General features: G+C 51.3%; 2 protein-coding genes across 4 annotated transcripts in view; one reads left to right on the top strand and one right to left on the bottom strand.

The window, feature by feature from the left end:
- Nucleotides 1-873: 873 nt before the first annotated feature.
- PCBD1 (pterin-4 alpha-carbinolamine dehydratase 1) lies at nt 874-6,223 on the top strand. Its single transcript, XM_037055820.1, has 4 exons — nt 874-991; nt 3,897-4,028; nt 4,512-4,592; nt 5,662-6,223. The coding sequence occupies exons 1-4, from the start codon at nt 989-991 to the stop codon at nt 5,758-5,760; spliced, it is 315 nt and encodes a 104-aa protein (XP_036911715.1). The 5' UTR covers nt 874-988; the 3' UTR covers nt 5,761-6,223.
- A 700-nt stretch (nt 6,224-6,923) lies between these two features.
- Nucleotides 6,924-19,227, bottom strand: part of SGPL1 (sphingosine-1-phosphate lyase 1) — a 48,513-nt gene continuing 36,209 nt past the window's right edge. For all 3 annotated transcript variants that reach the window (XM_037055819.1, XM_037055817.1, XM_037055818.1), the window contains 8 exons: nt 17,137-17,225; nt 15,722-15,827; nt 14,266-14,364; nt 13,477-13,626; nt 12,274-12,512; nt 11,006-11,152; nt 9,918-10,038; nt 6,924-9,426 (listed from right to left, as the gene is read on the bottom strand). In XM_037055819.1, coding sequence (XP_036911714.1) covers nt 9,286-9,426; nt 9,918-10,038; nt 11,006-11,152; nt 12,274-12,512; nt 13,477-13,626; nt 14,266-14,364; nt 15,722-15,827; nt 17,137-17,225 — 1,092 coding nt within the window. In that variant the 3' untranslated portion in view covers nt 6,924-9,285. The remainder of the gene's footprint in view (nt 9,427-9,917; nt 10,039-11,005; nt 11,153-12,273; nt 12,513-13,476; nt 13,627-14,265; nt 14,365-15,721; nt 15,828-17,136; nt 17,226-19,227) is intronic.

Here is a 19,227-nt window from a genome sequence, read left to right as displayed (position 1 = left end):
AGAGTGGGAGAGAAACATCAATGTGTGGTTGCCTCTCATGTGTCCCCTACTGGGGACCTGGCCTGCAACCCAGGCATGTGCCCTGACTGGGAATCGAACCAGCAACCGTTTGCTTCACAGGCCTGTGCTCAATCTACTGAGCTATGCCAGACAGGACTTAAATATGATCTTTTAAAAAAAAATTTTATTTATTTATCTTTAGAGGAGAAGGGAAAGAGAGAGGGAGAGAAATATCAATGTATGTTTGCCTCTGTGCATCCCCTGCTGGGAACTGGCCTACAACCCAGGCATGTGCCCTGACTGGGAATCCAACTGCAATCCTTTGGTTCGCAGGCCCAGAATCAATCCACTGAGCTACACCAGGCAGGGCACAATCGTTTTTTTTTAAAGTAACTATCCTAAGTGAAAGAAACCAGACAAGAGTAATACTGTATGCTTTCCATTTACATAGAATTCTAGAGAATGCGGTCTAGTCTACAGTGAGGGGAAACAGATCAATGAGGAGGGAAGAGGAAACATTTAGGGGTGATAGATATTCATGATTTTGACCGAGATGACGGGGTGCACTGAAGCATACATACGTCAAAACGCATCAAATTGTACACTTTAAATATGTGCAATTTGTTGTAGATCAATACCTAAATAAAGCGATTTTAGAAAGAAGGAATCTCCCGCCCAGGGTCACACAGCTAGTTAAGTCACAGAGCAGGATTTGAACGCAGAGGTCTGCGTTGGAGGCCGGATACATAACCGCTGAGCTCCAGGGAACAAGGGCATCAAGGAGAATGCTGGAAGGGAGCAGGCCCAGAGCGCCTGCCGCAGTGGGCCGGAGTTAATGATTACGGGTACCGGCCCCTCCCCGGCTGCACTCCCCGCCCCGGGGCGGCCCCAGCATGGCTCCGCCCAACGGCCATCCTGTGCGCCCTGCGCCGCGCTCGCCCTCTCCGCCGCCACCTGCTGCTCGCCTGCTTCCGAGCCGTGCGTCGATATGGTGAGGGGGGATCACACTCCGCCGCAATTGGGGCAGTCCCGTTAGGAAACGGCGTGCAGTAGGGTCCGAAGAGAGGAAAGGGGCCTTACGCCCTCCCCACCCCCCAGCCCAAGCCGCCTATGAGGGCAGGGCGGGAGAGGGTGGGGTAGGAGGCGGGGCGGGGGGGTGTTCTCCCTACCCCCTCGAAGGTAGCAAAAGCTTGGTTGGGAGAGTCGGGTCTCCGCCACGCTTCCGCACACTTCCGGCCGCAGTGCAGCCCCAGGGAAAGCGAAGGCCGGGAGGGGGTGGTGGTAGGTCCAGGTAACAGCCAGGCCTGTCCCCCTCAGCACCACTGTACTTTGGGCGGGGCTTAGTGGCCACCCTGGGTAAAGGGAGGAGGGCCGGCAGTGGGACTGGGTGGGGAGGGACAGCATAGTGATCCCGCAGCTCTCATCCCCCTCCACGGCAAGGTTCTGTTCTGTATTGGAGGTGGGGATGGAGACATGCCTATGAGTGTGAGGAGGGGACATACTCTGTGTGCCTGTTTACTGCACTTCTGTGCACAGGGGCTGGCTGAGCCCTCTGTGCATAGGGCCTATACTGCTGTCCCTGGCCTGGGAGCCAGCCCCTGGTGCCTGGTTTGAGGCCTGCCCAGCCCTGGAGACGGGATTGTTCAGAATCATCTGTCCTCCAGGCTGAGCTCCCCCCTCCCCCACTCCGCCCAGAGTGCCTCCCCGCTCACCCTGTCAGCTAGAGGGGTGAAGGTGAGGCATGGGGACAGCCAGGAGGAAAGCGTCTAGATCTGTGAAGCTTCACTAAACAGCCCGTTTCTGGCCCCAAAGCATTAGGGGCAGTGCAGGCCTCCGGGACACGTGGGAGGACGTTTTGAAGGCTGTGGCTTAGAGGGAGGGGAGGTGGTGAGTGTGGTGGCTACTGTGAGGTGCACTGGGGCCCCCAAGATGCAGAAAAGTTGGGTAATCAGTAACCCCCAGGCACACTCCCCCAGAGACAGGGTCCAGGCGGGCCTGACTTGGGATTTACTAAGTGAACACCACCCCTTCGCCCTTGCTGTTCCCAGATCTTGGGTGGGCTTGTCAGTTTAGCTTCTGGCTATGAGACCTGGGGGATTCCAGAAGACTCTAAACAGAAGGGAGGAACCTCCCAGGTCAGTAGTACCCATCTACTCATTTCAGAGCCAAGGAACTAAACAGTGAGCTCTGATGCCTGGAGTGACATCTGGTCTTTGGTTGCCTGGATACTGGAACAGGCTTATCTGCCACTGAGAAAAGGCCAGCTCTGGAGGAGGGATGGGGTTGGGCTGGAGGGGATGGACCAAGTCAGATGGTCCAGAGAGAGCACTTTGTTCTCAGAAGGGAGAAAAAGATGGTCTTGCCAGAGTGCTTTCCGAATCTCCTGCAGCCTGCACGGCACATCCTAAGCCTGCACGCCCCAGGAAGTTTAAAAATGCAGATGACAAGCCTGGCTGGTGTAGCTCAGTGGATTGAGCTCGGGCCTGGGAACCAAACAGTTGTGGTTCGATTCCCAATCAGGGCACATGCCTGGGTTGCAGGCCAGTTCCCCAATAGGAGACACACGAGAGACAACCATACATTGATATTTCTCTCCCTCTCTTCTTCCCTTCCCCTCTAAAGATAAATAAAATCTTTTTAAAAATGCAGATGACATTCTGTTCACAACCACGGAGTTCACTGTCGTGTCCCATTGGCTCCTCTTGCTGGTGTGAAGTGGAAGTTGTCCCTTTTTAACCATCAAGGGAGATGAGTGACACAGGACCACCTGGCTGGGGAAGGGCAGAGCTGGGGCTTGAACCAGTCCTGCCAACTCAGTCCGTGGCTTCCGGGCTGTGGGCTGCGTTAACCTGCCCAGACCTTTTTGGTTCATTTTTAATTTAGCACTTTATAGCTTCTGTCTTTGGGTAGTTCTGTTTCAAAAGCCTAATTGTGGGACCCCTTAAGCTCTTAGATCTGGATGTTCCCAAGAACAGAACTGACTTTTGCTTCTTTCTGTTCTCTGAGGGTTGGCCCACTCAGGGCCTGAACTGTGCCAATTCAGGCTGCCCAGAGGGCACTTTGCACAATGGGAAAATACACGGATGAGGCACTAGGTTTGCCTCATCCAACTGCCTTTAGCCAAGTTACTTTGACTCTTACTTAACCAAGCTCTGTGGGTCAGGCTTCCCAGGCTGACAGCAAAACAGGCTGTTGGAAGGCTGAGACCCCTTGGCCTGGCAGCTGGGAGCCAGGGGCCGCATGGGAGCATCCCGAAGGACCCACTGGGTTGCGGTGCCGGTGCTTGTCAGCTGCGGTGTGGCCAAGGCACCTGGAACGTGTTTTCGGTGCTGGGTCCCTCGCCAGCTCCAGGATGCTGAGGCACAGACCCCTCTGAGAAGGATGCCGTGCTCTCTCTGACTACGGCAGGTGCGGTGGTCATTCCCCATTTCTAGGCGTTTCCTCTGTGATATGCCCGACAGTGAGTAGCAGCAGTGGTGTGAAGGCAGCCAGCCTAAGTCCATGGTTAAAAGAGGGAGGGAAGTTTGATACCCTGGGGTGCTTTTCTGAAAGGTGGTGTAGAAAAACACACACATCTGAGCTAGGTTTTGCTTTTACTCCCTCGGTATTGTAAGAGACCTAAGTGTTTTTTTTTGGGGGGGGGGTCATTTCTTAGTTCAAGGTGATTTGCCCGACACCTCGTCATTTCCTGTCCTTTTGAGTCGAATGTAAAATCTAAGAACCTATCAGTGAAGGAGCCAGGGCCCCACCCCCAGGGCAGGGCGCCACCGTCAACAGGTCCCAGTCAATTGCTTCAGACCAGCTGCCCTGTGACTGTCACCTGTGTCCAGAGCAGCCATCGCAGGCTGGCTCGGCTCCCCCACAGGCCTGGGGCCTCTGTCTGTCTCCCCTCCTAGGCTGGCAAAGCGCACAGGCTGAGCGCCGAGGAGAGGGACCAGCTGCTGCCAAACCTGCGGGCTGTGGGCTGGAACGAGCTGGAAGGCCGAGACGCCATCTTCAAGCAGTTCCACTTCAAAGACTTCAACAGGGTACGGCACCAGGGTGGGCAGTTCTCTGAGATGGACCAACGGGGTCGCACTTGTTCTCCCCCTTACAGTCCTGCTGCCCAAGACTGTCAGACACCTCGTAATGCAGCTTATTCAGAAAGCTGGGCTCTCCATGCCTGGAATTTTGAGAAACGACCCTTAGAGGAGAGAGGTGGAGGAGGAAACAGATGGACATCTGAAGACGTCTTGGAGACAAAAGACTGGCCAAGACCAAACACCTCTGTGGTGGTGCCACCTTGGTGGCATCTAAGATGTACTTGTACCATCTAAGTACAAGGCTCTCCTCCCACCGCATAAAGACCAGCGTGAACTCCAGCCCCAACCAGATGCCGCAGGAATGGTGAAAGCTAGAGGGTTCTCCTCATAGGAAGCTTCTCCATCCTGCCGCATCGAGGTCTCACACTGGCCGTAAAAAGGTGCCCAGCAGTCTCCAAACACTGACCTGGGTCTCCCTTCACTAAACAGGCTTTTGGCTTCATGACCAGAGTAGCCCTGCAGGCCGAGAAACTGGACCACCACCCCGAGTGGTTTAACGTGTACAACAAGGTGAGTGACGTGTGCCTGTGAGGCCCCGCCCAAGCTCTGAGAACCCCACCTCCCTCGGAAGGCCCCTTCTTGGGTTTCCCATGGGCCCTCATCACCCCTGGGCTTACTGTCCATTCCTCCTGCTCCATTCATCTCCCTCCTAGAATCAACATCAATACCCCTAGAAAATATCGTCTCACGACAAATTAAGGAAATGCAAATTAAAACACTGTGACATAACTTGTGGTTCCAGTAGATACTAAGGCATCCAGAAGGCAAAACCCAAGGAAGGAAAGGCTGAGATCAGGCACATTCATTGTTAGCAACGCTACATGGCTTCAATCTTTCCGTCGGTATGGAAGAGTGAAATAATAAAAGTGAACTAAGAATAGCCACACACAGCCAACAGATCAGAGTTTCTGCTGAATGAAGTGAAACAGTCATGGATTGCCTGCCGCGTGCCAAGAGCTCTCCTGGGATCTTTCTAAAAACATGGAGGCTGGAAGGCACGGTCTGCAAACAGACCGCCTTTAGGAGCTGGAGTTGGTTTGTGGTCTCATCCCTGGTTTTAGGTAGCTCTTAATATTTGGGTATTTCATTTTTAACTGATGGCTGGTGTTCCCACGGTGTGTGGAGGTGTGAGAAGACAGTTCTGCACTGTTGCTAGGAACACGTGTCGAGTGAGGAAGGCAGCCCCCACCGTGGAGCAGCTGCAGTGCCCAGTGGCCACAGGGATACCTCGGAGAGACTGTGGCCTCCATTCAAGGCCGCCACAATGAAGTGCGCTTGTGAAAGTTACGTTTACACTATATTGCATAACCCATTAAATGTGCAACAGCATTATGTCTCAAAACACCCAGTGTACGTACCTTAATTAAAAATACTTTATTGCTAAAAACCCTATCATCTTAGGGAGTTGTAATCTTGCTGGTGGAGGGTCACACTTTCAGTTGGTAAGGCCGCAGCGTCTGTGAAGTGCAGTAGGAAGTGTGCCCGTATTTGGGGCCCTCAGGGTGGCTGAGCCCACCAGCTGGCGACCCTCGCAGGCGAGGGCAGTGGAGCCAGCTGGTCCTGACTCTCTTCGTTCCAGGTCCACATCACCCTGAGCACCCATGAGTGTGCGGGCCTGTCAGAACGGGACATCAACCTGGCCAGCTTCATCGAGCAAGTAGCGGTGTCCATGACCTAGACCCTGCCTTTCCTCTTGAGCTCTTCAGGGAAAGGGGTGACTGAACTGGAAATCCAGAGAGGGAACAGGGGAGCCCCAAAACGTTGCTGTAGCTAAAATCGCCCAGTCCGCCCTGCTGCCTCCACCTGGGGGCGGGTCCTCGCGGGGGAAAGAAAGGCAGGGTCACTGCCAACACCAGGACTTAGACCAGGTTTCCCCACACCCTGCGCTCCATCCCCAGGCTCTGTGAAGCACGCACTGATTTGAATAAGGTCTTCCCACTCTTTACAGCTTCCCAACAACATAATGATTTCTTTCCCAGCTGTATCTTGCTCCCTAATTCATTTTCCAAGAAGCTGTAATAGAAGCTGTGTCTAAAATAGACAAAATCTTATCTTAGACACCAGAACCCTAATGCCAACCCCCTCCTGTGTGATAAAAACACATGTGCTTTTATGTCTCAAATAAAATTTGTTTCACTTGGCCTCGGGCTCTAGAATCTTCTTTCCCACAGGTCAATCCAAACTGGAGTCACCAGACACTTACAGCACCCTGCCTTCAAGGAGTTCCTCATCATCTAGAGGAAGTAAACAGGAAAGCGGTTAACTACTAGGAGGCGGAATGAATTAACACCAGATGTGAGGATAAGAAATGAGCTAAGAGAACGGGAAGTGATCGACAAGGGCGAATCTGGAGCTTCGTTTGAGTTGCGCCTCAAAGACCAGAATCAGGTTATTGAGGCGGAGACGCTGAGGGAGCATCATGGACGGAAGGTAACGGTGTGCTGAGACCGACAAGCAGAGAGGCAGTCTGGGGCGTATTCCCTTGCTCTACAGCATCAGCTGAGATTTCTACTCCTGGCGGCTTTTTAAGTTTCTGATTAGAAGCTTAGCCAATCTCAAGGCCTGCCTACTTTTTACTCTAAGGGGAACGAAAGACCTGTGTTCCAGATGGCCTTAACACAGGTGTGAGCACCACTTCAGGTGGAGCCATGAACGCTGGGAACCCAGCAGGAGTGCTGCCCGCCCACTCCTGGCCGCCTGCCCTAATATCAGTGACCGCACAACCATGCCACCACCAGGGGGCGACCTCTCACCAGCAGTGGTTCCAGAGCTGCCAGCATCCCATCTGGGACGATGTGTGCGTGCCCAAATAAACAAATGAACGCAAACCATCCACAACGATGAAGATCTGGGACGTTTAATTATTTAATCGCTTTTTAAGAGATTATTGCTGCAATTACAAAGGGTGCGTTGAGATGGGAAGGAAAAGGTTAAAGACAGAAAAGATTCAAGGAGGCAAGTACCATTTTCCAAGTATAAAACTGGTAATATTAAAAGTGACATGGCAGTATGCTCACACGACTACTGACTTCTAATGCAGAATTAAGACACTGCCCACCTCGGCGTTACTACACGCAGATACAGAGAATGGAAAGCCCACAAATGTTTAGTCAAACTAAGGCTCGTAAACATAAATTAAAGTGGTGACAGTAGGTCCCTTTGAAAAACAGCTCTACCTCCTCCCCAGCAGAGTTGTCACAGCAGAGGGGCAGGGCCTGGGGAGACGCTGGGAGCAACAGAACACCCTATAGGGCACACGCTTCTCCATTTTAGCAGCTGACAAACCACAGCGGTGCCTGCTGGGTGGCTCTGGGCCCCTGGACTTCCTCCGGCGTAAGGAATGCACTGGAAACCAAGAGAAGATTCGTGCACAGCTCTCAGAAGGTGCCGCCAGTTCAGTAACTGGAAGGAACATCACTTCCACATCCGAAGGACCTCAGCCTCTCCCTCTGACACACACATGTACACCAACCACCCTCGGAACCCACAATGGAGGAAACACACACACACCAGCCTGCAGTGGCAGGGCCGGTCACAGTTTGTGCAGGAAGTACAGTGCTAAAGAACATTTCAGACACACGTGGTAGGGAGCGTGGGGAAACGGTCATCTCGGCTCTCCCAGCCAGCACACCTGGGGAAGGAGCGCGAGGACAGCAGCCTGAAGAAGCAGAACATTCAGGAGTCCCTGAGAATGGTAGTGGAATCGAGGGGTGTCTCCTGACTCAGCCCCAGGAACCCTCTACCCAGAAGAAAGCCTCCAAGGCCGCCCCCGCCCCCAGGGCCTGGGTGAGGAACAGCCCACCATTGCCCCCTGCCGAGGAAAAAGGCACACATGCAGTATGTGGTCATGAGGGTGGGACAGTGGCTCAGCCCAGATCCAGGGCCCACAAGGGGCAGAAGGCGGCAGGAGGTGGGCGCAGGGTTTGGTCCTGTCCCTTCACCACCCTGAGCAACTAGTCTTAAGAAATCCCAGGTCCTAGGCTCCAACTGACACTTGCCATCGTGTTTTCCTATTCCAAAATGTTTGCCTCAGCCTCGCCAGGGCCAAGATGCTCAGTACCTCAGGCTACATTGCCATAGTACCTTTGGGAGCTGAATACAGGGGAGAGAGGCTGGGGAACACACTAATGGAGACAGGAATTTTTCCTTGCCTTGGGGGCTCACTCATGCCCTCCTTGCACCACCTGGGGTAAATCAAGGCAACTTGTGAAGTGCTTGGAGCTGTCCCTTCTGGCAAACATGCTCTCGTACATGATGGCTTAAAGCAGGGGGTGCTGGGGGAGGCCACCACCAACTTCGGGGACATGTTTCTGAATGGGTGCTCATCCCACCCTGACATTCAGGAACGTATAGAAAAAGGTCTGGTTTCCGGTCACTTCTCGCCCAGGTGAGAGCTCGGCTGTGCTCTGGAAACTGCCAGTGCAGAGGCAGCACTGGGCCAGAAGGTCCTGGCTCCTCTGGGAATTACCTTCCCTCCTAGTTCAAGAGCAAACCAGCGGGTGCATCATTTCAATTAGGAGTCTTTTCCACCATCCCAAAGATGGTGGAAACCACAGCTCAAATGGGGACTGCCCCCCAAGGAGGATAACGTGCCACTCTGCCCCTGCCTCGGCAGACTGGTCGCGCCCACCCCGCAGAATGTGAGTGACAAACCGGTCAGTCTGCGTCCTGGAGACACAGGATGGGCCACGGTACACGTGACTCTCAGACGACTAACCTACTAAGAGCACAGGGCTGAGGCGCCCCCTGCCTAGAGCACACCTAGTCCCCAGGAAACTTCTGTCCATGAGTGCTGCCGAGCTGATGAGCCCGTCTGCCTGAGCTCCCAGGGGAACCTTCTATTATCTCACACACTGTACCCCTGCCCACCCCCCACCCCACCCCCCGGAAATCAAATCAGGACAGGTCAGAGCTGCCACACACGATTGAGTGAGGCGGAAAGCTAGAGAGGTTAGAAGAGGAAATGGTTAAAACAATTCCTAGTGTAACATTTAAAACAATGGCAAAATAATTATGAAACGGAACCCTGCAGGGTCTTCACATTAAAAACCACAGAAGGCCAAGCAGAGGAGGAACGCGGTCCCGAGCACCAAGCTGTCCCGTGTCTGTCTCGCTGTGCTCTGTGGGGCGAGACCAGATGCTGAACCTGCGGGGGGCCTGCTCCACACCCAGGAGCCCTCTGGAGGCCAGAGCCCCTCTCCGCTCAGCGGGGCTTTGGAGAACCATTCATCTGGCTGCCCTGAGTTACAGTGTCTGTGCTGAAGAGGCTGTCCAAGAAGACGGACGACAGTTCTGCCACCTGGTTCCTGTCGACGGCGGTCTGGGCCATGCCATAGATCGCACCCTACAAATCCAGTCAAAGAACTGCCATTAGTGACGAGGGGCCCAGGACTGGTTGGGATCTTCCTCTCCGCTGACCTTGCCTTCAGCGTGCCCCCCGCCCCGCCCCCATCTCCACCCCCAGCCCAAGCTCCAGTCTAGCAGAAAATAGTGGGCTCGGTCCCATGGACCTATCCCATGGGATTTTCAGTACAAAATTCCAGAGAAAATTGGTAAATTGCCTTTCCTGTGTCCAATTGTTCTTTTCAAATGGACACCACCACCACTGGCTTTTTATACAGCACTTTCATGTTTACAAGGTGCTTTACATACAGTACGTCTCCTCTGAGACTAAAAACCCTGGGGATGGATGAGGCAGAGATTGTCTGTCGCAATTCAGCCGGAAACAGGTTGGTAGGAGGGGCAGAGGCAACCACAGAACAGGGGTCATCAGATTCTTTCAACCTCCTCCCCCGAAAGCCTCAACTTGCACAGAGAAGAACCCCAGGTCCCTACCATTCCTGTGGTCTTTGCTTTCGGGTTCTTCATGATCTGGGTGACAGACTCGCGGATGTCCTTCAGGAACTGAATGGCCACGCGCTTCCGAGTGTGCACTAACGTGACGCAGAAGTGAATGCTACGGAAGAAAAAGACGAAGAGTGGTGAGCCCTGGAAAGATGAAAGAACGCTCTGAAATACAGGGGCCCCAAAGGCAGGGATCTACTGGTCTCCCCTCTGCGCTATCTGTGACAGGCGCAGTCACCCGCACCGCTCGCAGCCCTGGGAGTCAGGGGCTGTCAAGCACGGGGGCATGAGGGCCCCTCGGCGTGGTCAGGCAGCGTCCTGATGGAATGAGTACAGCGGGCGGTTCTGTCCCACCCCTCCCCTCAGAAACTGTCCACCGTCGACCCGTCAGCCAAGTGACCACCGATGGGATGCCTCTTAGACGATAAGCCCTCTCGGGGACGGGGACAGGGACAGGGACAGGGACAGGGCCTGGGCTGGGGTCTTAAAGATTGGCAAGGCAAAGGAGCAGGCCTAACTCCAGTGAGGCGAGACTGGTCCACAGAGGGACTGCGAAGAGGAAAAAGCAGTGACCGAATGTGACTGGCTACGACGCTGACCAGGGACAGGATGCAGAGGACACCAAAGAGACCTGTTCTGTTGAGGCGCAGTGCTGGTTTAAAGGTATCATGGAGGGTTGGACTGGGAAAGCATACTGAAGACAGTAGCAGGCCTGAATGACCAGAAGCCCTATGGAAGATTTGGAGCTAAATATAACTGAGGTAACGGGTCAGTTTATAGGAGCGATATGATGACTGTGTCCAAGACAGATCCGAGGGTACAGAGCCTAGGGAGAGACCTGGGGGGCAGGGGACCTTATGACTGACCCGAGCCCAAGAGGCGGCCACCCGACTCTGTCCAAGTTTAAAGACGACGGACTGTTTTGGTTATTGCATTAACTGCAGCCAGCAAGACAGCAATCCCAGATGCCACAGCTGCCACCACAGTGCTAGGCTCCAGCATCCTTCCGGTCAACTTGTTACCCAGGCTCTTCAAAAGTCATGAAGCAAAGGAAGGGAAAGAGGCTCCGTCAAGTTTACCTGGACGGGAACTGCAGCTGGTTCAAGCTCCACCCCTTAGCAGTCATCAGGTTAAACAGTCGGTAGATGTCAAAATCGTGGGAGCCCAGAGCAATGACTGACAGTTGAGGATTCCCAAAAACAAAGATGCCTTTGATATTTTCCAGTCTTGAACAAGAAGGGGAACAAAAAGAAAGTTCAGCCACACCTAGTCCTCTGGTGGTCATCTCTCCCTCCAACATCGCCTCGTAATATAGTCTAACCTCCTGGACTTGCCTCGTCTTGTGAAATGAGGTGTCTAGATGGAGAGCAGTGACTCCTAACATTACAAATATCCAAAGGCCTGAACTCCATCTGGATTCCACGAATCAGAACCACTGGCTCCTAGCCCATCTGCCCAACTCCCAAATCATGATTATCACCCCCAGGGGCATCTGAGGCATAAGATACACTTTTTAGAAATTCTGGAAATGCAATCTCTCCATCCCCCAATTCTAGAAAGTCACATATGTAGTCCCTAACGCAAGAACTAGTACAGTAGTTCTCCAGAGATGGGCACACCGGCACCGTCTGTGGGCCTTTTTCAAATGAGACATGCCCACCCTTTCATGCTGCTTTCACTCACCCTTAAGGTTCTGAAAAAGCCCCCAACCCCGGTGACATGCAGTGAGCCAGGCAGGTTAGATGGGAACAGACGTGCCTGACAACACACGCAGCCCAGGTTCAGCCTTCACTTCACCCTGAAGTTCCTCACTCCTCCCTCCCCATTCCCGCTCCTGTTCTTCCTCCTTATTCCAGCCAGTCTCCCAGTGCGACCAGCAGCACCAGTTTCCACAGGGAGCTTCCCAGAAATGTAAGTCCTCAGATCCCACTCCAGACCTACTGAATCGGAATTCTGGGAGCAGGGCCAAGCAATCTGCATTTTAAGAAGCCCTCCAGGTGATCAGGATGCATGCTCAAATTTCAGAACCACTGTCTTGCCTTAACCTTACACTGTCCTTTGGCACGTGGTCAAAGGCACGTGGTCAAAGGTGCCAGTCGTTAAGACATCCTTGGAAACCAGACGACCCATACATAAAGCCTGATCTGACACTCCGAGTCACAGCAGGCAGAGCTTGGGAGCTCATCCTCCCAGGCTGGCACCACACTCCTGGGCTGCTGCCCCAACCCCTGGTCTCTCAGGAGACAGCAAATGGGCTAGGGCTCCAGGTGCTTGGCCAGGCAGATGCCTTGAGCCCACAGGCAGACAAAGCAAGAGACAAGGCAGAATCTCAATCTTCTACACATACTCTGACTTGAGGAAGCGAGTAGTTTTGATGATCTGTTTGGTAGCTTCAACATAGCCGCTCTCACCGAAGTGCATCAAGGTGGCCCAGCAGGCTGCACTAATGCCACCAGGCCGTGAGCCCGCCATGGTTGGGGAAGCGTAGATGCCACCCTGCCAATCTGGATCAATGAAGAACTGATAGCTCCTGTACTTCTTCTCACTGTATAACACGACTGAAGAGCCTTTGGGGGCGTAGCCATACTGAGGGGGGAAGAAGCGGACACGTGAATACAGTTCTGAATGGCAGCCCTGCCCTGTAACACCAAGATCGTGCAAATTTCTCTCACATTCTCTGATGTTTCTCACTCACACTTAAAATTCCAACTCGGAATGTTAGGAGCCAGAGGGGACTGAAGGGATGGAGGTGGAATTCTCTAGTTCAGGGATGAGAAATCTGAGGCCCAGAAGGAAGAGTGTCCTGCCCTGCTAATCAGCTTGCTTCCCCTCTCTCGCCAACACGTGGTTTTCCTTATTTAAAACATTATTCCAGGGCAGTATGTGAGGATGAAAGCGACAATAAATTTCCACTGGAAGCCTGGAAAGGATAGAGTCCAGTCACTCAAGCAACTAAACTCACGACCTGATTCCCTCCCCACCCTCTGTGCTTCCCAGCACACTCAGGGTCTGAGAGCTACTTAATCTGGCTCTAAAATAAACTGATCGAGATTTTGTCTTGGTCCACGGGAGGTGGCAGGCGTGGGCATTTCTAACACGAGAAGCCACACGTTCCTGAGCACCTTAAATTCCTCCCTTTTTCCAAAGGACTCTTCCATCGGCAGGCCTCTGTCCCTCAGCTGCAGGAGCCCGGTGGCCTGGGAGCCGCAGCATTTACACGTCCTCTCGGGAATTCCAGAGTCAACCTCGCCTCCACCCTCCACCCAGATAATGTCGAGGCTTCAGGGAACCCTTCAGTAGGGCCATGGCACTGAATGTCCCAGTTACAGAAATTCTCTCAGCCCTAGGACACAAAGGTAACAGGCTCCTCTCCTCTCTTATCACCTCTACCACCACACCCGGAGACCTGAACAGCCGTTCTGGTGAAAGCAGAGAGCCAGATTTAATTTCACGTTTTGGGGAAAGGCTAATGCTACAACCATTTTGTTGACAATAGCCAAAACAATCAACTGTCTACCCTGATTAACAATCGGTCCCTTCCCCCACTCGCCTTATGGGTATCCGCTGAAATGCTGGTGACACCTTTCACCCGGAAATCAAACGGCTGCTCCAGCGGGTATCCTGCTTTCTCCATAAAGACGATGAGGAAGCCTCCCAGACACGCGTCTACGTGGAGAGGTATTTTGTATTTGACAGCCAGCTAGTTCCAAAAAACAAGGCCCATAAGAAAACTTCATTTATAGTTCTATAACGAGAACTTTTCAACACATGTATGGAAAGGTGAACTGTAACCACAGGGCCATTTTTGACATTCCTAATAAAATAGCTCACCCTTCAAATGTATTTAGCCTTCAAAAAATGCATCTGAAGTGTGGAATTTATTTTATATGTAAATATGCAGGGCCTCAAACTCATGGCAAAATCAAGCAGGAAATGAGTAGCACTCTGATCAGGCTGCCTCTGGAGGGGGACAAAGGTCCTGCTTTAACTGCCATGGGGAGGGAGGGAGGCGGGGCTGTGGAGCCCACACGGGTACCTAATACCACCCTCCCGAATACCACCCTCCGGCAGGCGTGCGCCCTAAGGCAGCTTATTTCCTGACCTGAACTGAACCAGGAGTCCTACTTCTGGATATCCGATTGAAACAAAGCCTCCTTCCCCGTTACCCCTCTCCCAGAGCAGCAGCTGCAGGGCTTACCACAGGGCGGACGAGAGCTGTTCCCCACTACTGCACTAAAACCGAAACCCAACAGCGCTTCTGTTCGCCAAGTACCGTTATCATGAGATTCCGTTTTAAAACCTCAGTTTTGCTGCCCTGGAGTCCGTTTTTCTCACATACCTTGGCCACTTCAGGGACGGGGTCTATCACGCCATGAGGAAACTGTGGGGTGGAACAGACCAGCATGGCAGTGTTCCTGGAGATGGCTCTCCTCATTGCCTGGGGGTTGAACGCGGAAAGGAAAATGAGCACCCACGTCGCAGTTGCTCTCCTATTCCACTGCCAAGGTTAATAGGCTCCTGACCCAGAGTTTCAGTCCACTAGTGCCCCTCCTTCGCCTCTCCAACCCCAGTGGAGACCACCACCCACCACCCACCACAGCAGCAGAATGCAAATGAGGCCCAGCCATCCCCTGGGGGCGGAGTCTGAGAGCCCGAAACAAAAACAGCAGAATCGCTGTGAGGGAGAGAAGAGTGTTGGTGTTGGGCTAAGAAGGGAGAGCCGCCAACCAGCAGTGAAACCTGGTGTAAACCTTCCGCCCAGCCTGTTTCCTCATCTGTCGCCTGCAATGCCACTAACAGCCTCTGCGACTGCCCTGGGCTGTCCCATGGGAGGCTCAATGCAATTCCAGTAGCGCTCTGAGAACCGCAAAGTTCCACACAAACGCAAGGCATAAAATTAACCACAAAAGGGATATTATTCAGCCTTATAAAGAAAGAAATCCTGCCATTGGTGACCACGTGGATAAAACTGGAGGACACTATGCTAACTTGAATAAGCCAGGACAGAAAGACAACTGCATGACCTCACTTATCGTGGAATTTAGAAAGTTGAGCTGTAGTGGGGGGAGCAGAACTGTGGTTTCCAGGGGCTGGGGGTGAGGGAGGGGCTCCTGTCAAGGGGTACCCAGCCTCGGGTACGCAGGTAGGCTCTGGAGATATAAAATATCGCCATGTGACCGGTTCACAAGTTTTGCTACTACTGCACTGTACACCTGAAATCTGGTTAGAGAACTAGAGTATAGTCTTAAGTATTCAACCATAAAAGGAACAAAATGTTAACTATAAGAGGTGTTCTATATGTTAATAGCTCAACTGTTTTACTTCACAATGTATACTTATATAAAAACATTAAGTTGCACATTTTAAAGAGATACAACTGCCTCAATAAAAGTGAGGGGGTAATGCTAGTGCTAACAAACTGGAATAGTTTACTTATGAAAGAAATCATTGCTATTGTAATGGCAACGGTACTAATTCAGACCAACCAAAGCCAGTGCGAGTCTTGGGGCAAGTTAGTCCAGGCTTACTTTACAGAGAAGAGAAACTGAGGTGCTGAAACAAAGCCTGGGTCTTTAAAGTGAGGGGCTAGGCTCATCTTCCTACTGGACTCAAAGAACCTGAGAGACTCGAGCTGCCATCAGTCACCGCGCCAGTGGTAGCTGCTGCAACTCTGGCTGCTGCCTACAAAGGCATCTGGAGTCCAAGCAGCGTGTGAGGCTGGAAAAAACCAGCCGATCGCACACTTCCTGCTTCTCACGCCCCAAGGCCCACAGTGCCCCCTCAGAACTACTCACCCGAATGTCCACCTCCATCATTTTGTTCAGTGGAACCCGTATAATCTTCATCCCAAAATAATGGGCTGCTTTGTCAAACGCAGCATGGGCACTTTGGGGGGCCACACTGAACGACAGGGAAGAGAGAATGATGAATTCAGACCCAGAGGAGGTTCCAGACCGCACGGTCAGCAGCTAATCTGAACCTCCAGGAGTAAACTTCTCAGTATTTTTCCTCAAAATTTTTAGAGTGTTTGTATTTTTAATTTTTAAGCACAAAAAGAAGTGATATTCTAGAGAATCTTCTCTCTGGTCCTTAGGAGATCACTGTGGCAACAGGAAGAACTCGGAAGTAATCTCACATCAAAGGATCCAAAGCCACAAATCAGGGCTGACAGGTAAAGGACAGGGAATTTGGGCTGGATTAACACCGAGTGGAGCCTCTGAGTGGCTGCCGACCCAAAGACGGGCACGTGTATGGAAGCAAGTTCAAGCAGCAAACGGGGGACCGCCTGGCAGGGACACTCATGCAGCAAGCAAGCATCAGCTCGGAGGTCCCTCCCCCTCTGAAAGACCGTGACCCACCTAAAACCCCATCTGCACTACACGCCTGGGAGCGGTGTTGCAGACAGCACTGCAAAAGGACATCAAGTCACGGGTAAGGGTTTGCTTCCCAACTGCCCTCAACCGCTCCACTCCCACGATTACCCTACTCCCTTCCCTTTAAGGGAGAAAAATCTCTACCACCGAGTAACTACCAAGCAGTGAAGACTGACGTCTGAAGAAAGATGGCGGCCCGATTTACTCTCTTAGGCTAAGTACCAATCGCAGCCTGAGATCCTCTGTGGCAAAACCCCATGTCACTGACACTTGGGGAAATACATTAACCCAACACAAGGAAGGGGTGCAGAGAAAAAAATGCAACCAAATATCAAAATTATGTCCATGGGGCAGCAAGATGAGTAAATCTCAAAAAGATGTCAAACTTTTTCATTCAGAAAACTTCCCTCAGGTTGAATTTTCCTTGGGGAGAACCGCACCAAGGCGGCCTGTTATATTTAACTGGCTTTCACTGAACTAAAACACACAGAGAGCTTTCCTCAGGATCCAGATAATTCATAACAAATACCACAGAATTCAAGAAGCCGTCCTGTCACTCTGTCACTTTCAGAAAAAGGATGTCATGCTTGCTTGCAGTATATTCGAGTGTGTCACGTGTAAACTGGGGGTGGTGTGGGAGAGGGGGGATGATAGTGAAAACTAAGTGGCTAATCCACTCAGGATTTTGGTGGCTGAAGGGATAAGAGCCAAGGAGAGAGGACAAGAGGGGAGAGGACCAGAACCCTCAGAGGAAAAGAGCAGCGGCACATCGGCCGTTGTGGTGTTTCGGACAGACAAGTGTACAGGCGGGGAATGACACAACCACGCATGCATACATTTCTGGACTTTTGATCCCGTTCTCTGCAGCCAGGTCCCGATAAGCTTTGCAGGCCATCAGTATGCTTTCTGTCCCGCCAGAGGTCACCTGTGAAAAAGAAGAGATACTGTCTTTTAGGGATAGCACCAGCAGGTACTTCTCACCCCGGTCTTGATGGTGTCTATCTGATACAGAAAGAGATAAGGTCTCACACGCCACAGAGCAGACACTGCCCTGTCTCCCAGGAGGAAAACTTGGCTTGGCTGGCTAAGCCCAAGCTCAGAAGAGTAAAAACAACTAAATCAGTATGAGCAGAAGCTCTGTGCTGCCTGGACAAATGCACATCTGTCCAGATCTGCATACAATCCATCTCCACATTAATTCCTCCACTGGCTGATAGGATAGGGCATTTCATACTGTTCAAAAGCATCAGGATTACTGACTTTGATTTAAATTTTCGATGTCCAGCCCTGGCTCGTGTGGCTCAGTGGACTGAGTTCCAACCTGTGAACCAAGGGGTTGCAGGTTCGATTCCCAGTCAGGGCACATGCCTGGGACACAGGCCAGATCCCCAGTGGGGGACATGTGAGAAGCGACCACACACTAACATTTCTCTCCTTCTCTTTCTCCCTCCTTTCTCCTCTCTAAAAAGAAAGAAATAAAATCTTTAAAAATAAATAACTCTTCAATGTCCACTGAAGAATGTGAAATTGTGAAGTTGTAATTCTAGTAACCTATGTAATATATTAGAAGACTAAGAAAGATATTTCAGCATTCCAAAGTGAACTTGTAGTTTTTGACAAGTTTGAAAGACAAAAGCAGAAGGTTCTACTTAGAGTTTGTTATCTTACCTGAAATCAAAACAAAAATCCTCATGTTTTTATATGAAATAAAATGTTTTCCTGAAACTAGGCCAGCAACTCTGATACAGGCCAATTTCTTTGCCAAAGCTGAAACAAAAGGGTTCCCTCCCCCATCCTACTGTGCGCAGTGGGCTACAGACTCATCAGGGCAGTGCACTCTGTTCGCGACCATGCCCCCAGCACCAAACCTATCGGCAGACACTGAACACACCTCAGTTAGCCTTCCATAACGCCCAATCCAGCAAAGCACAACCGACCCGGGCATGTTGTACCACCTGGCTACCTTCTGATAACACCAAAGAATAAAATTTTAAAGCAAACAGAAGAGAAAGGCTATAGCACTGAGCTAGGTGGGTATTTTCTTAGAGTTACCATTTCTGAAGATTCATATAATCTTAAACAGCTTTTTCATTATACAGGTGAGAAAACTGAGCTGCTGAGAGACTGAAGTGATTTGCCCAATGTCACCCACTAGCATCTGTTGACAACAAGTAAAACTTTCCATGTTTTCGTATTTAGTGTAGCTTAATTAGAGATGGAATGAGAGAGGGTGATTACTGAAACTTCCTAAAATAATATCCACAGACTTTTGTCCTATCTAGGGCAAAAATAGCATTAGATACAAAATCCCAGTAGTCAGGAGCTAATGGAAGGCAGTTAAGTCATTTTTTGACTCAGGAAGTCTACAGGAAGCATGTGACCATCACTCACACAGTCATGCATTGAACATGGGCACAGGACACTTGTTTGTAGGTCTCCGCACTTCAATGCAACATTGCTTACAGTTGAAGTCAGCTCTACAAATCAGCAGCACGCCCTGTGGTCTGGACAAAACCTCAGAATGTCACATGAGTCAGGAAAGGACCAGCACAGTCAGTCTTCAGGAAGTCCATCTCTTACCAAGGTCAAGTAATGACACCGCAAAAACATTTCCAAACCCTGGTTATTCACTTCATATGTCCTATTTTTAGTCCAGTAATAAATATCATTATTTGTTAACCAATGTTAACCACTGTACTTTTCACTGTAAAAGCAGGGGTACCTCATTCCTACTTCTAATTCTGATTTCTGATCCCCCAAATTCTGTGTTTAAATATGCTGCTAGTCTCCCATTCCCCTACTCCCCTGCACACAAAGAAAAACAAAAACTTCGTTATGAAGTAAGAAGACAGAAGCCTCAACTACTACTTGTTATGTCAGTCAACTTTTTTTAAAAATTTTTATTTATTTATTTTTAGAGAGTGGGG

Source organism: Sturnira hondurensis, unplaced genomic scaffold, assembly GCF_014824575.4.
Source record: "Sturnira hondurensis isolate 20B ecotype Veracruz unplaced genomic scaffold, ASM1482457v3 Scaffold0008761, whole genome shotgun sequence".
NCBI lineage: Eukaryota > Metazoa > Chordata > Mammalia > Chiroptera > Phyllostomidae > Sturnira > Sturnira hondurensis.
Note: the sequence above shows the minus strand (reverse complement) of the source record. Positions and strands in the feature narration are given on the sequence as shown.

What these genes read in the sequence shown, in the direction of transcription:
- PCBD1 (XM_037055820.1), top strand. An exon ending in ACTTCAAAGACTTCAACAGG is followed by an intron (nt 4,029 to 4,511) that starts GTACGGCACCAG and finishes TTCACTAAACAG; the next exon opens with GCTTTTGGCTTCATGACCAG. An exon ending in GGTTTAACGTGTACAACAAG is followed by an intron (nt 4,593 to 5,661) that starts GTGAGTGACGTG and finishes TCTTCGTTCCAG; the next exon opens with GTCCACATCACCCTGAGCAC.